Source organism: Lissotriton helveticus, chromosome 3_1 (assembly GCF_964261635.1).
Source record: "Lissotriton helveticus chromosome 3_1, aLisHel1.1, whole genome shotgun sequence".
Lineage (NCBI taxonomy): Eukaryota > Metazoa > Chordata > Amphibia > Caudata > Salamandridae > Lissotriton > Lissotriton helveticus.
The window spans coordinates 1,204,564,809-1,204,581,609 of record NC_136061.1 but is presented as its reverse complement, the minus strand read 5'-3'; the positions used below and the strand labels follow the sequence as shown (position 1 = coordinate 1,204,581,609).

At 48.9% G+C, this 16,801-nt stretch overlaps 1 protein-coding gene across 2 annotated transcripts; it reads left to right on the top strand.

Annotated features, from left to right (window-relative positions):
- The first annotated feature begins 3,188 nt into the window (after positions 1-3,188).
- LOC144823391 (uncharacterized) lies at positions 3,189-16,096 on the top strand. Of its 2 annotated transcripts, none has more exons than XM_078681856.1 (4): positions 3,189-3,267; positions 4,819-4,900; positions 6,703-6,817; positions 14,712-16,096. In XM_078681856.1, the coding sequence occupies exons 2-4, from the start codon at positions 4,852-4,854 to the stop codon at positions 15,895-15,897; spliced, it is 1,350 nt and encodes a 449-aa protein (XP_078537982.1). In that variant the 5' UTR covers positions 3,189-3,267; positions 4,819-4,851; the 3' UTR covers positions 15,898-16,096. The 2 variants fall into 2 exon arrangements, with proteins under 2 accessions (XP_078537982.1, XP_078537983.1); XM_078681857.1 differs by lacking the exon at positions 3,189-3,267 and adding an exon at positions 3,394-3,411.
- The last annotated feature ends 705 nt before the right edge of the window (positions 16,097-16,801 follow it).

Here is a 16,801-nt window from a genome sequence, read left to right as displayed (position 1 = left end):
GGGGGGGGGCAGGGGACTCACCGTCAGAGGCGCCAAAGGCAACCACTGACCAGACGCATGAGCGGCCTGACCATGCGACGCGGACCCTCGTTGAGCACTCCACGCGCCGCCAGACCGAGGGCTGAGCAACCGGCCCGAGGGCTGAGCAACCGGCCCCTAGCAACACTTCAAACCCCCTTCTCTGCCAATCCAAGCCCGAGGCTCGGAGCCCAGTGCATGACTGCCAGTCCTGACTCCCCCTAGCCCAGATGCTCAGCGGCAAAGAAAGGCCCCAAAGGTCCTCCCTGTCCCCATAACTCACAGCGCGGGACTGCCACCACCTGGTCCCGGCTACACATCACCCAAGGCACGCTCCAGACACAGCGTGTCCAGCGGGAGCAAAGGAAACCGCAACAACGCCGACCACAGAATGAGAGCAATGGAGGAGGGGTGGGAACGGAGACACGGACAGCGGGAGGGGGGGCGGGTGAACATCCACAACACGGGGCATGTAGAGACGACAGCAAAGACACACACAAAGACGTAAAACAAACAGGGAGACGACATGAGACGGGGTACATGTACAAAAAGGGAGACGACATGAGACACATGCAAATAAAATGCAAATACACATGCAAATAAAATTATAAACAAAATGATGCTTACCTGATCGCAAATAACAACAACTTCCTGGCAACTTAAATCTCGCAGACCACTCCGGCTAAAGGCACTTCGAAAAAGACGAAAACATCACGGGGGAAAAAAATAATAATAAACACACGCCCACAGCCGCATGACGATCGCAAAGGGGCGGGATGAGTAAAAATCGCGGGAACGCCCACGAATCTGCTTCGGCAATGACGGGCAGATCTCTGTTCCAATGGCTAGCCTCCATTTATGGAGCTAGCCATTGGAACAGAGAGGGGGGACAAAGCTACATACTGTGTAAACATAAGATTTCGCCTGTGCGATACTGCTTGCGCAGTAAACGCCAGGCGAAACCTAAAAATGTAGCTCCTGCCCCGGGTTTCAGAGCGAGGCGCCTGCAGACTGAGGTGGGTGCTTTTAGGTATGTGGCGCAGGGATGGTTCGTGGTTGTGGGTAGAAAGTAGTGAAGTTAACAGACATGCTTCTGGGGTTTAGAAATTACATTTTATTTATGTTCTAGCTGCCTGCTCTGTAAATCGACGCTGAGGAGCGCTGTCCTTCCATGCACACGCTGGGTTTGAAACGGTAGCCTTTCTTTTCTTTTCGTGAAATCCCCCGGTTTTGGATTTAAAATCCTGGTCACCCTATATTTGAGGCTGACTATACTGAGGGGGGCGGAGCTGGGCCAGGTACAGGGACTTATTCTGTGGAGGCAGGAGGCCCTCTATAGAGGGCGTGCAGCAAGGCGCAGGGGCCCTCTACCCCCCACTGACCAGCCCGGCATGGGGGGGGGGGGAGAGTGGGGCCGAAGCTGGTGCGCGGCCCCCTGGGTAGGGGTGAGGGACTGCCAGCACGGCATGAGGCCTGGTGGTGCTTGGGACCCTCCAGGCTGGAGCGGCCTGGGGGGGGGGGTCCAGGACCGGCGACTGATACCGGCAGAACAGGGCATCGCCAGTGGGGCGCATGACGGCCTCGGGGTGCTGGCCAGATGCAGTAGGGGGTCCGCAGCGGCCTGCCCCTCCAACGTGGGATCGCGCAGCACATTCGGCAGTGTGATGTTACAACCTGTGAGGAATGATTTTGTATGGCGAGGAGAAGGATTGGGAGGCTGACGGGTTTTGGGGGGATGGGGGACATGTGCAGATGGCTGTGGCTGAGTGTTTTTTTTTCCGGGAGGGACTTGGAGGTCACTGGGTGTGGAGCGATGGGAAGTGCTGGGGAGTGTGATGTGTGACGGGAGGGGGGTTTTGACTGAGGATGAAAGTGGTCGTTGTAGCTGCTTGGGGTTTTTTCAAGGGGTGGGGGGGAGTTGCGGTAATAAGCCTGTTTTAGTTTTGCAGGAGGGAGTATGCCCTCGGACGGACCTGTGGACGGGGATCAACAGGGCGCAGCAGCGCCGGACGGGATGTGGAGGTCCTGGACGGACTCTCAGGTAACAGAATGAAATAAGGGGGGGCTTCAGCTGGTCGGCTGGGGTGTGTTCGGATGGTGAGGGAGTTGGCACAATGGCGGGTGCAGCAGCGCCATCCTGCTGGAGTACTGGGAGCCTGGCGATTTGGTGGGGGATGGGTCCAGATGGACCAGGTGGTACCACACGCAACAAAGGGTCAACCAATGGATCACAGATTGTGGATGGACAGGGTGTTGAATGGGCCAGGGGTCCCAGTTCATGGGCATGACAGCATGGGGAGTGGAGGGCTAAGATTCGCCCAGACTCTTACACAGAAGGGGCATCTAGGTGTTGGCTAGCACCTCTGCACTGCGAGGGTATACTGGTGTCACCAGAGGATTCCCGAGGGATCACGTAACTAGGGGTTGGGGATTTGGGACGCCCCCCCCCTTTTCATAGGGGGTTAAACTGGGGCCCCTCTGGTGATCACAAGGAGAGCGTGCTAGAGTTGCTGGGGCCTATTGGTTAGGGTCTCAGACTCCTAGTTGCAAGGTTGAGTGTTCCATTCCTGGTGTGTCAAGGTATGTTTCTTCCCTTACAGGTATAGGCCGTAGTAATTATTGAACGGGGGATGGGTTTGGGGGTGGTGGGGAGTCCAGGCACAGGGTCCATATACGGTTTCATAGAGACCAGGGGCTTATGGCCCCTTCTTTTTTGGATTGGCAGCTGGTGCAGCAACACAAAAAGATGTGGTTTTCAGGCGTGGATTGGGGGGTGGCAACTGATTCGAGAAGGGCAGGTGCTTTGCAACATGTAGATGTTGCAAAGCATGGGATGGGAAAGTATATTTATTGTATTTATGTACTGTTTAATAAAGATTAAATGGATGCAACCTTGTCCTAATAAAATGGCCTTTTACACTTCAAGTAACCGTGCGGAGTGTAGTTATTGCGCGATGTGGGACGTGTGCTCCACATTTCACCATCCGCTGTTGGTTTGCAGTCCAGTCATGGTGATCAATGCCCTGCGCGTCACCTGCTGAGGGCACCAGCGAGGGCTCCAGCATCACCAGCAGATAAGGCACCGTCCACAGGTGTCACGTCTGCCCGGTCTAAAGTCCAGGACGGCGCCTTCTGGTCTTCCTCTGGGCGCTATATCCAGAGAAGAGGGTGTGTGCTCTCATATAAATACCAGCGAGGCACAAGGGGCTGGTACCGGCAGAGGCCAGCCAGCAGCTGTAGAGTCCAGAGGTGAGTTGTGGAAGAGCGGCTTGAGAGGGTCCGGTGAATGCCAGAGACCCAGATGGGACCCAGTGGGAGAGGTGTGGCGCCGCGGCCAGGGCGACTGACGCTGGAATCTGGGGACCAGGGTTCGATCCCCGGCTCCGGCGGCAGGTTAGCCCAGCACCATGTGACTCTGGGCAATAGCTCGCTTAATCTTCCCGACGGCCCCCAGCGCCTAGAGACCCTTACGGGTGATTGTGCGCTTTACAAATGTGGATTATTATGTTATGGTGGGGGCTATGCATGTCCTTGGAGGTGCACATCTGCTCTCCTGTCTCCAGGTACAGGAGAGGTGAGGTCCGCTGCTTTAAGGGGGTGGAGGCACATGACCGGAAGTGGCACTGCCCTGATAGGGGGTTCTGACTTGGCGGCCGGTGGAGGATGGGGCAGCGAAGCTACAGACACAATTCAGTGCTGGAGGTTTCTAGCTGAGCAGGTTGTGAAAGTCGACATCTGGGCTGTGAGATCCGAGCACTGTAGACTGGGGCTCGGGGGAGTTGAGCGGGGGGTGCGGGGGCCTGCCCTGAGCTCCGGGGACACGTCAGTGAGTCGGGGTGCTGCTGAGACACGAGAGCTCCTCAGACACCGCAGTGATGAGCGAGGCTTCCTGAGGGAGGGGTGTGTGAGATCAGACATTGCAGTTATGGGAGAGGCTCTGCTTGGGGCATCTTCCAGTCCTGGTGATATCAGGTGGGGGGGTCTGACACAGAGGGGCGTAGGTTCACTGAGCACCACACCCTTCAGTAATGTTACGTTAATGGATACTATTACTTGATATAGCGCAGCGAATCGCCCCTGAGGGGGCATCTCGGCGCTGAAGCAACAAATAAACAGAGAAGCAGCCGTTAAAACAACCAGGTCTTAAGATGTTTTTTTAAAACCTGAAAACTCCGTGCATGCCTTCACGAACAAGGGAAGCTTGTTCTTGTGGTAGGGGCCAGATAAGAAAAAGCTCGTCCACCAAACCTAGACGTACGAATATGCAAAGAAGAGAGAAGAACTTGACTCCTCGATCTAAGATTTCTCATAGGAAGATATGGAATCAGTTTGTCCTGCTGATATTTGGGTCCATTGCCTGACAAAGCATTATATCTCAGGCAGATGAGTTTGAAAATGGTTCTTTTCCTTATGGGAGCCGTGGTCAGTGGTAGCGGCCGGTGGTTAAGGGCTGACCTGTGAGCACACTGAAGATGGGGAACACTTGGATGGAGTGAGCAGCATGGCTGGGGCGCCTGAGATACTGCAGCGATAGGAGCAGACTCCTGACAGGCCAGGATGGGTCCGGCCACTAAAGCCCACAGAGACACTGCTCTGTACTGCGGGGGCCTCAGACAGCGAATTCCTAGTCATGCGTGGGTTGGTGTTTCAGCAGACTGAGGTGTTTGATGGAGGGGTCTGTGGCTATGTTGTTGGGCTCTCGACATAAAGGAGAGCCCTCACCCACCAGTGCGCTGCAGCCTTTTGGACTCTAAGCCCCTCCTCTCCACTTTTATACTAAGCTCAATATTTTCCCTCCAGGTTCCACCCCCGAAGCTCCTTTCGAAGCTGAAGATGTTTCTGAGATCCATTGGCGTCGTGTTGGCCTTGCTGACCATTACAGGTAAGAGCAGAATCTTTGGCTTCTGACGCCATCTTTACTTGCTGAGCTCTTAACCAGGGTTGGATTGAGATCACAAATAGGCCTGGACACGCTAAAAAAGTGGCCCACATTTGCATATTGCCTTTCCACATAACACTGCTTCGGCGACGTTTTATAAAAACAGGGGGGAGGAGGGTGGTCTACAGAGACAAGTTTTCTTAACTTCACTTAGATAAAAATAAATACAGGGATTAGTTCACATTGGTGAAACACACCTGAAAACAAGTGAGACCACTTCTGCTCAGGCCCCCTGTCCCGCTCAATCTGCATTCACCAATGGGCTAGTCCAGCGAGAGAAAGGGAGTGATACCTCTACCCGCTGGGCTCCTGGTGGCATCCAAACAACGCAGACATCGCTCAAATCGGACCCCCAGGCTGCCCAAAAAAGCGGCCCACAGCTGGAACTGTGCCCGACTGCCCGCTTTACCAATCCAACCCTGCTTTAACACTACTTAGCAACCGCTCTAGCACCAGGGGATGGTGGTTTACACATGGTCACTCCAAGAGGGGAAGTCTTACCGGGCGCACTTGTTTTCTGGTTTCATGTTCCACACACCTTAACTGCTGGTCCATCTCACCCTCTTTCTAAAGGGAGGAGCAGGGTGTTAAGTGGGCAGGGTCCTGCCAGTGTTCATCACCGTCAGATCTAAAAAGCTGGTGCTGAGACGGGTCCCTACCGGGCTCTCCATTTCTGCCATCACCCTCAGGGTGATAAAAAAAAGCTTAACTCTGCAGCAGTACCACCCTTCACTGCCTGTGATGTATCTTCCAAGAGCCTCTTTATAGTTCTTTCACAGGCTCATCATTTCAGAACAGAAGCATTTTCAATATTATATACTACGAAGCCATAGTTATGGATTATTTCTCTTACGCAACTAACAACCATTGACAAAGCCAATTGGCCTGGCTTGTTGTAAGTGTAATGTTACTTGTTGTATTGTATGTCTGGATCTAACGAAGCAGCAAACTACTACTCAGGCGGCACACTAGGCTAAGCACAGAATTTAAGTTGACGTGTTTTTAAGCCACGCCATTAAATACATTGGTCATGCCTCTTTAAGAGTCCCCTCCGTTTTTTTCATCCCACTTAAAGCCCTGGGGAGGAGGATAGCAAAGGCCTAGATTTCAGTCCATGGGTGGGTTTTGCGGATGCAGAAAACAGCCAGTTGTAATCTAAGGTCTGAGCTGTGTGATTCCTGGGCGCCTTCACATACCACTCGCCAGGGGTGGCATTTAGTTTGCTCTGTTCCCTGGCAAGGGCAGGTAAGATCCCTTTCTATGGATATTCCAAAGGTTCATACTTCTCATGTCGTCCAACCAGCTTCCAAATCTCCCTGTAAATGCAAGCAACGTCAATGGGTATCTCACACGCATAACCCGATTGGTCAATTTCAGAGCATCCTTCACGCATGTAAACTATTCAGCACTAATCCTTCATACGTAATTATAGATGTTGGCCTGAAATTCAGCAGAAAGTGCAACATTTGATGTGGTGAAGGGGAGCCATAGGTAAAATTATTTTCTGCCTTGTGGGTGCATCCATGCCCATGCAGTAAGGCTTGTTTTAGCCTATTGAATGTAACCTTATGCTGGCTTGTGCCTTTCATTGTGGATCCATAGGTCAGCCTTTGTAGCAACCTTATTGTAGAACTGTCCCTTCGTGAAGTGTACTCCAAAAAGATCAGTAGACTGGTGGTCCTCATAAAAAAGATAATGTATGGATCCATTCTCAAGTGCCTTGTTCCTGTTTATTGTTCCCACAGGGTCCTGCACTGATGAGGTGGAAGATGGCTTCTGGGATAACTTAAAAGAACTAAGCAGCAGCGCGAAGCGGGCAGCGCAACAGATCCAGGAATCGCAAATCAGCAAACAGTTCAAGTAAGCATTGTCTGACAGTACGAACAAAAAAATCCACCTTTATCAATGACCAGTCACTATCCCTCGTGCAATTCTATTGCTAACAATCATTAATCCAAGCCCAATTGTTAGTAATCCTTACTATACTCCCTATTGTTGTAGATCCTTACACTACAGATTATTTAATACAGATTTTTACGATAAGCCGCATTGTGACAAATCCTTACATTAAGACCCATGGTTCACGATTCTTAAAGCCCCATGGTTAAATATCTTTATATAAACCCTAACCGTTAAAATCTCCATAGTGGCTTTATTTTTGCCGATCCATTAGCCAGGTCCCCAAGCTCAACTTCTTATGACAAAGACCAGTTGTCATATATGGCACCAACAAGCCCCTTTGTTGTATGTCTCTCAACCGCGTCCTGTTCCAGAACTCTTTCAACCTAGTCAAATTGTTAAGAATCCATACACAAAACTGTCCTGTGCAGACATACCGCCTGCCCATTTCTAGATGTCCCCCAGTCAAGCACAGTTATTGGAAATCGTTCCAAAGAGCAGGGATGCTGGAATTCCTATTAACTGCAGGTTTTCCACCAAGCAAGGTTCATTAGGTCTCATTGTTGAATGTCCTTCAGTCCTTCCCAATGATCCTTCTTCGTGGTCCATTGTTAGACATCTTTCTAGCAATTCCTCTTCTTTGGAAACCGTCCACGAAGACCCACTCTTCAAAACAAATACATCTTTTCATTGTGGATATGCCCCATTCAAACCCAATTCATATTTTTAATGTAACTTGCAGTCTTTCTTTAACGTCATCGTTAGATGTCCCTATTTTAAGCCCATGTGTTTAGAAATGCCTTTGCAAAGCTCAGTTGATAGACATGCATAGGCTAATCTTTATTATTAAAACTCCATGCTTGAATGTTATCCACCCCGTCTTTCTTGTTAGGGATTAAAAAGTCGATTTTAGTTGAAGCTTTCATGAGCACTGCTTTCCTGCTTTAGGTTAGGCAGCGTCTTCAAAGTCTCATACCCCGACTCACTCCTAAAGAGCCTTAATTAGGTTCTAATTAGTCCTTTGTCTGCCATTTAAATCTTTTTCTTTATTCCTTTGTTTTTTATTAAATAGTTGCTCAGTGCTACAGTAAGCATATATGGGTTATCATGTACAGAGTAGACATAAAAGAACAAAGTACAGTACGAGTGGCATAACCACTAGGATACATAAGGATAAGAATTGTGCATACAGTTGTTAGCAATGCTATATGATGGAATTTCGACAGCGACCCCAGTTCCGCACTCAAGGTATGGTTCACCCCCTTTTTGAGGGCTCCTTCTATTCCCTGTATATACACTAACCGTCCCAGATTTTCTCCCATTTTTTTAGACTGCCCTGACTCTTGTATACCACATGTTCAGCCCTTTGGCACCATTCCACCCCAGCTTCCCATTCCGCAATGCGTGTCATCCCACGCGCCCCCCTGACCAGGGCTAAAGTTCTCTTGGCAATCCTAGAGGCCAACGTAAGCCATATTTTTTGGTATTTAGGCCACTCATCTCCACCACTTATACATAGGAGGTGCCTCCTGCCGGTCAGAGGCATGTTGAAATCAGTGGCTTTGGCGATAATTTGAACCACCCCCATCAAGTAGCGATGTATTTCCGGACATTCCCAGAGTATGTCAAAAAGAAACCTGTCTCACCACAACCCCTATCACATAGGGCAGTGTCACACTTCCCAAGACGATGCAGAAGCGTCCTGGAATAGTATGATCTATGGAGTATTCACAATTCAATAAGGTGGCACAGAGCCCGTATGGCCATCTCTCTGGGACTTTGTACAGCCTCCAACCAATCCTCCTCTTCTATAAGTCCAAGGTCTCCCTCCCATGCTTCCCGCAGCTTCGGCAGAGGGTCAGGGGAATTATTCAACAAGTTTTTATAGGTTAAGGATACCGCCCTCTCTGTCATGGGGTTCAAGAGGAGCCGATCCTCTAAAGGTGCGGACTTTGGTAATTGCTCCATCTCCAGTATGTGGTGCCTAAGAGCGTGACCCATTTGTAAATATGTAAAACTTTATGATTCAGCAATCTCATACTGCTCTTGTAGAGCCTCTAATGTGAGTAATGCTGGCCCTCTCCACACATCCCCCAGTAGTTGAATGGCTATTAGTTTCTGGTTGGAGAACCCCTTCAGATCCCGACCCTCTTGCAGAAGGTCGCTGTCCCACAAGGGGGCCCGGTATATCAGCTTGTTGTCCCATCCCAGGAATCTAGTGGCTTCTCACCATATCCTTACCATCAGCTGTGTAGGGAATGGAAGGGCGCCCTCATGTCCTTTTCGATAACGCAGTGAGGAGCAGCCCGAGTACTGAGCCTGCACTTTACGCAGGCTCAGTATTGTCCGAGAACACCCAGTCATTTATTAGTATTTACTATCAATTGTGCCATCCAGTAATATCTGCGTATATCTTGGACCGCCAGACCCCCTTCATATACCCCTCTCTGGAGCTTGCAGAGTGCGATTCTTGAACTGCCCCATCCCACAGGAGGTGCCGTAGTGAGCCATCAACTTTCTTAAAGAAGTCAGGGGAGATTTTATACGGGGTATTCTGTAAAACATAGAGCAATCTTGGGAGGGTCATCATCTTAAAGAACCCCTGCCCGCCTACATATATATCTTCATAATATGTAGCAAATGACTCTGCTAGTGTTGCACCTGCAAAAAAACAATCATCACCTCAGAGCAGGCACGCTTGCAAAATGACGCAAAGAGGTCTGTGCCGCTGCATGGCTGAAATTTCTACGCAGGCATGGGGGCAAGGACAGGGATCCCCAGTATCTTGTAGATACAGTGTATTACTGCCCTTTAAGTTGATGCATGGCAGTGCAGCAGAAATGCTAGCTTCGCTGCTATGCGTCAGAATATTGTAAATTAGGCCCTAAGAGTCTCTATCTAGTGCTGGGCCCATTGTCGCATTGGAGTCCCCTCCTAATATGAGGATCCCAGGGGCACTTCCATCAGGATATCCCTAGGGCGAGAAAATTCTCTGGGTGATACCTCTGCATAGTATATAGACTGAGCAGATGCTGAGCGTGGCCACTCCCAAGTATCCGTCTGTGCCACAAAGTGCCCCAGCTGGTCAGTCCATGTGTGTCAAGGGATAGAAGGCACCGATTTTGTTAGCAATATTCCTGCACCCCTAGAGTTGGTGATAAAACACCAGTTGGGTGTAATCAAAATGATCCATGGCCTCATAATGGTTGCCCTTCAAGTGAGTCTCCAGGAGAAGAACTATGTCTGGGACATGTCTATGGAGGTATTTTAGCACTACTATTAATTTAATTGTGTTGCCTAAGCCATTTACGTACCACGTTAGGACCTTCAGTGCTGAGTGGGGAGTACCATCTAGCGTGATATAGTGTAGAGGGCTGTCCCCGCGTGTAATGGCAGAGTAACAATCCTACCTTTTCCCAGCATGTCCCCGATCACTGTCCTTCAGTGCCTATGCTCACTGAGCTGAAGAAAACAGAAGATAGAACAAAAACTGAAATGAATCTTATATACCCAATGTTGTAGCTCCCCAAGCCTGCTACCCTGCACAGTAGGCTCAGAACTGTCCACCACAAACCCAACATGTAGAGCGCCTTTTGTCCCAATGATATCATGCAATTATTTAGGGTTGGCCAGCACCACCTCCAGGGCTGCACTGGTATGATCATGTTACCGTACCCCTTTCGCATTTCTTAGGTTCTCTGTCTGCTTCAAATATAACAGCATTATAAATCTACTCTCCCCCTCTCCCGGAGTTCCCTTCGTCTCATACCTGGGCAGGCCAAGTCCAATCCCAAAATACCTGATGCAAAATCATGCAGTCACGATCCTTCTTTATCCTTGGTGTCTGAGGGGTCGACCAGCTCCACTGAGCGACATGACATAGCTGTCAAGCCATGGAGTCCAGTTCTCAGCCCTTTCTCCGAGCCCCATCCTTGATCTGTCCCTCATTGCAAACAGGTCCCTCCTCTTCCAGCTAATCGATTGGGTGCCCTCCCCCCCTCTCGTTGAGACCGATGACCAGCAGGGTACCAACCCTCTCGAGGGGTGAAGTGCCACGATTTGCCTTTTGCCACAACTTCAAGCATTACTGGATAGAGCATCATGTACTTAAGTTCTTTGCCACTCAGTACTTTTTTTACCTTTTTCAAAGCTTCTGCGCTGGCACTGAACTTGCAGGGTGAAATCCGCAAAGAAGTGCACCGTAGCATTTTCATAGGTCTTGTTACCATGAGAACATGCTGCCTGTAGGATAGTGTCCCTGTCACAGCAGTTAAAGATTCTGGCTATAATTGTTAATGGAAAGGTTCCAGGATTCAACTGTAGGACAGGCGCCATGAGTGCATGCTCAATAGAAAAGAAGTTCAAGAAGCGTTTAGTGTGCACAGTATTGACTAAAAAGAAAGAGGTAAATGCTGAGCCCCTCCTCCCCCTTGGGAACCCCTACTAACTTGATTTTATTCCTGCAAGCTCTGCCTTCTTGGTCTTCCAGTTTTGCTGTAATTATGGTGTGCTTTTTCGTGAGGTATTGCACTTGCTCATCCTGCTTTTTGGACGTGAATTATAGCAAGTTAATATGGGTTTAATATGGGATTTGGATGTATTTAGTTTTTGAAAAATCTTTTTAAAGTCTACTCTGTGGAGTTTTACATCGACATTCGCTGTATCTAACTTCGGTTCAATGGTACCCTTGAGGTCACATATGGCAACCATGATGGCACTGAAAGGGCTCCGTCATTTCTTTTTGTTCTGCCTGTTGTCCGGGTGCCTCAGAGGCTGGCTTTGGTATAGCATATCTATCCATTTTGTTGGTCTGTGAGTGCACCACTCCCCTAGCCCTAACAATAGCCCAAAGGACACAGTTGCCAGGTCCTCCTCTCAGAGCATGCCAGACCCTGTGTTCAACTGCGCCTCTGGTGCCCAAGCAACACCACACTGGTCAATCGCTGTTTGGCTAAATCCTCACGTGGCACAACTAGTATCTGCAATTCCAGAGTGTCCTCGCCAGGACCCCCAGTTCTGGTTGCTTGGTTAGGGTTCGCTACAGCACCTTACTGTTTAGCCTTATGTGGGACCCTCCGGGTTCCCAGTTTGATCTCCTGTCTAGTGGCAAGTCTGAGTTGGGTCATCGGTATGACATACAAATAGGCCATCGCATCCAAAGGGCTGAGCCACTGCACCTCACAATTACTGGCAGCCATGGCCCCCTCCAGTCAAATCATGTACGGCTTCCTGATGCTCCTCTCAATGCCCAGGCACAGCTTAGCACTCAGTCACACAGTGCTGTGTTTATGGTTACATCTAGGCCTGTAGGTTATTCCTCAGTCAGCGCATTCATGTTGCATCTGGAATCCCTCATCAGGTTCTCGCAGGGCACTATCTAGTGCCACATGCCCCCCCCCCCCAGTGCTCCCAACTCGCCAGTACAGACGTTTTGTAGGGGGGGCAGGCCCCCAAAGGAGAAAGGGCACAAATAGGAAGGGCTGGGGAGAGAAGAGAACCAGGCACAGATCAATTGAGCTTGATAAGCACATCGCTCTAATCCCTCACTGTAATGCTCCATCGTACAGCTGCCAGCCAGCAGTGTTCAGGAGGGGGTCGTCACTCGTTTTCTTTGCAGCACAGCCCCCGGCACCACTCTGGTATGCTATTTTAGCCACCAGCTCTCCCCTGCACCCACAAGGCTGCGCTCTCTATTGCGAGAAATGGGAGCCCGGTGATATCCTTGTATCCATGCCCCTCCCTCAGTCACACCGGTACCGGGGGCCCAGAGTGTCTCTGCAATCTGTTCACTTTGCCCGGTAAGCCCCAATCTGTGATACGTTCCTCCCCCCCCAACAGTTCGGGTTTGCTCATTGAGGCCGCACCGTGGGCCACATTAAGTGCCTGTCCAGACAACGGGCCTGTGCGGTCCCACACTCTGCCTCTGTGAAATCACATCAATTCAGCTGGGGGAAGGCAGGGGGGCCAGGTAGGTGGGCCGCAACCTATGTGGTCACCTCTGGTTATTGGGGATCTTCCCTGGGAGCAATGTAATCCTCCAGTTTTGGGGATCAGCAAGTTACAGACTCTAACACGAGGTGGTCCTCCCTGTCCACTCGGAAAGCTGTACAGCGGTCTCCACAATCAGCGGGGGAGAAAATAGTTACTTGCACCAGACCGTCACTTGCCGCAGCATATTCTGGTGTAGATTTACTGAGGGCAGGGACAGAGAATGTGTCGGATGTTAAGGATTAGAGGTTAGGCCGCACAGAGCTCACTCATGGGGAGATTTACAACATCTCCACGCAACTCAGCGAAGCCCCCCCCCCCGCGAGGATGTGCTGCATTGCGTGAAAGGGAGTGAGCCGGACAGCACTATATTGTTAAAGATATGGCTCTTTCCTCCCCTTTCCCTTGCGCCTGCGCTGATTTCAGCTGTCGTGCGCCATGCACACAACTTGGCACTGTAGCGCTAGGGTGTGTGCATGAGTGTAGCATAGGTTTTGTACAGGAAGGGTACCCTTACTGTACGAAATACTATGCTAGGCATGATGCAAAGCTTTTCTCTCCTTGTATGCGTGCTGCACAGTGCAGCATGCATGCAAAATCGGAAAAGTAAGGACAAATTCTAGCATTTCTCCATCAGTGCGCCTAGCTGAAAAGGGTGCCGTTTTTTCACGCTAAACGCAATTTACTGTTTTTAGTAAATTGGGTTTAGCATGAGAAACCTTAGGTGGTTTCATGGGAATGCCCATGTACCACCGTTGGTATGCCCCCATGGCGCAAAGTAATGTGAAGCAGCGCTATGCACTGCTTCGCATTACTTTAACATCATTTCCAGCACTAAACAAGTTTAGCGCTGGAAAGTTAATTAGGAAAAAAAGATTGTCACTATCACTTGTACAAGCGTCACTTGTGTTATGCAAACACCGCGCAAAATCTTAGTAAATCTCCCCCTAAGTGAGCGGCTATCTTGGCAAGCCATGCCCCTGCAATTGAAATCTTTAACCTCACCTCTCCTTTTATGGCCACAAGCTCTGAGGTTTCTTATCGTACCTCTACAATATTCCACTAACATGTCTTCTATATTTAAATGCCTGTCCCAGCTTTGATAGCATTTTAGTTTTATTTTGAAGACTATGGGTTTCATATCCCCTTTTTGCTTCTATTATCTGCATATCTCAGCAGTGACAGGGAGCTTTCAGCTATATCACAATTCTCTAACCTCAAGTGCTGCTCACACCAGCTTTGAGGCTTTGGTTTTGACACACAGTCCTAGCCTATCAGTTGGTCCATTTCCTTGAACAGCCTGCATAAGATCACTGGGTTCCGGGGCCCCATTGTCCCAGTGGTAAGAACATGGCCTAGTGTGAATACAGTGTTTTGCGGCCCCAACCCTCCAAACACAGCAGCATTCTAGGGACTTGTAACATTTGGCACAAGGGGGGACTATAAATAAGGACATTTCTTGCATGTTATGTTCTCAGAGGTCTTAGTGCCTTCTCTATACAACATCCTCACCTACACAGATAGTGAGTTTTTCATTTTTATCAATGCTCTTACCCAAGCCATGCCCTCGCCAACTCCCCTCTATTCCATGACTCTATTGAGTAACCAACCCGATTGTTGTACTTACTGAGTAAGGGATATAAGTAAAATGCTTGTATAGTTCAACCTTAAAGAATTGAGCTAGTTGAGAAACTTCCAAGACCATTTTGGATTTTGTGGTTCAATAGAAGAAATTTTAGGATGCAGATATTGAAGCAAAAGAAGAAAGGAAAGTGTAGGAAAAAGGGTTAGTTGTTATATACTAAAAATATAGGATATTTCATCTGAATTAGTAATATTGATCAATTTTTACATTCTTTTTCCTTAGCACCCTCCTCCAGGAAAACCTCCATGATGTTCCTGTTTATGCTGCACACCTACAAAGCCAGCTAGTTCCTTTCACCACCCAGCTCCATGCACGGCTCTCCCAAGACTCAGAGAAACTAAAGGAGCAGATACGCCTGGAGCTGGAGGAGTTACGCTTGAAGGTGTCACCATATGCAGATGATATCCACAAGCAGCTTAACAAAAACATCGAGGAGCTACAGCTGAGGCTGACTCCATACGCTGAGGAGTTTGCCAGTCGGGTACAGGAAAATGCAGAGGAGATTCGTCAGGCGCTCACCCCATATGCTGAGGAACTTGGCACTTGTGTCCAGAAAAATGCGGAGGAGCTTCGTCTCCAGCTCACCCCATACACTGAGGAGCTTCAAGCTAGACTCAAGGAAAATATGGATAACTTCCAGGCAGCATTCATTCCGTATGCTGAGGAGCTTGAGGCCAGACTTCAGGAAAATGTTGACCACCTCCAAGCAGTGATCAAGCCATACACTGAGGATCTTGAGGTCAAACTCCAGGAAAAGATGAACAGCCTCCAGACTGAACTCTCACCATATGCCGAACAGCTTCAAGCCAAACTGCAAGAAAATGTGGGCAACCTGCATTTGGCCCTTAGCCCGTATGCTGAGGAACTTCAGGGAAAGATCTGTGAAAAAGCACAGCAGATGAAGAAGAACCTGAGCCCTTACAGTGATGAGGTCCTGGCGAAGATTGAGCAGAACATTGAGGAGCTGCAGAAGCATTTGACACCGTACGCACAGAATGTCCAAGAAAACCTCAACCAAAAGATTGAGATCATGGCCTTCCAGATGCAGAAAAACATAGAGGATATGAGAACCAAGTTCTCTGTCAATGTGGAAGACATGAGACAGCAAATACTCTCCTCCACCAACCTAATCAAAGAGAAACTTCACTTGGACGACATTGGGCAGAATTTATCACCGTACTTGGAAGACTTTAACAAGAAAGTGAACCAGAGGATCGAGGAGTTCAGCCGGTCAGCTTCCCCATATGGAGAGGATCTAAAAAAAATGATCATCCAGAGAGCTGAAGACATGAAGAGGAATCTGGATCCATACACTAGTCAAATCCAGGATGAGTTGGACATGCTTGAAGGGGGCGTAAGGGATAAGATCACCTCCTTCCTGAACAGGTATGAACAGACTGAGAACTGATGGGCCCATCGACCAGCACCAATATTCTGAAGAACCCAATGTTAATTAACAGAAAACACATCCATGCTCATTAGCAGATTTAATAATAAGGCTGTGCAGAAACTCCAAACTCCGTTCCTGAGAATATTTGCAAAAAAAAATAATGAAACATCCTCTTTAAAGCTGCACATGACCAATAAAATAGATTTTGCGAACCACAGTTCAAGCCTGGTTAATGTGTCTACTGTTGAATTGTTTCTCTTGTTGAATAGCTGGAATGTGCTCCCTGACATTATCCTATATACATTCATTTAGTTCGAGGCTGAGGTAAGGGGCTATGGTTTATAGTTGTGATGAGGGTTTGGAATAGGGTCTTTGGGACTGGGTTAGAATAAGTTAATATTTATGTTGGGGTAGAAGGTTGGGAATCAGGACTAAGGCTGGTGTTAGATGGTTAGGGTTAGAGTTAGGGTTTTAATTAGGGGTTAGGGCAGAGGGCTGCAATTGAGTTTAGGGTTTTAAGGCTACGGGAGCTGGCAATGAAAAGGCATTGACAATAGTATGGTGTTGATTGTGGTGGTAAATAACAAATTGATATGTAGTGCCATGAAGATGAGTAGGCCACAATGTAATTGTGGATGGTGCAGTGGTTACAGCTGAACTGACATATTTAATGATGCAACCTGTGCAGTAGAAGCAGTCCACTGTTAAATTGCTGCTTCACTGCACCCACGGGCGAGGGAAGGCCCACAAAAAAGAACTTTCTTGTAATTTGACTAGACTCACAGCAAGAGGACTCACTTACTAGCAATGGTGTGAACAGGGGATGCCCATGTGTATTTGTGCACTCTTTCAACAGGCAGAAGAACACTTGTTGAGGAATATCAAGGACATTTACAGTAAACACGTGCTTCAGACATTCTGG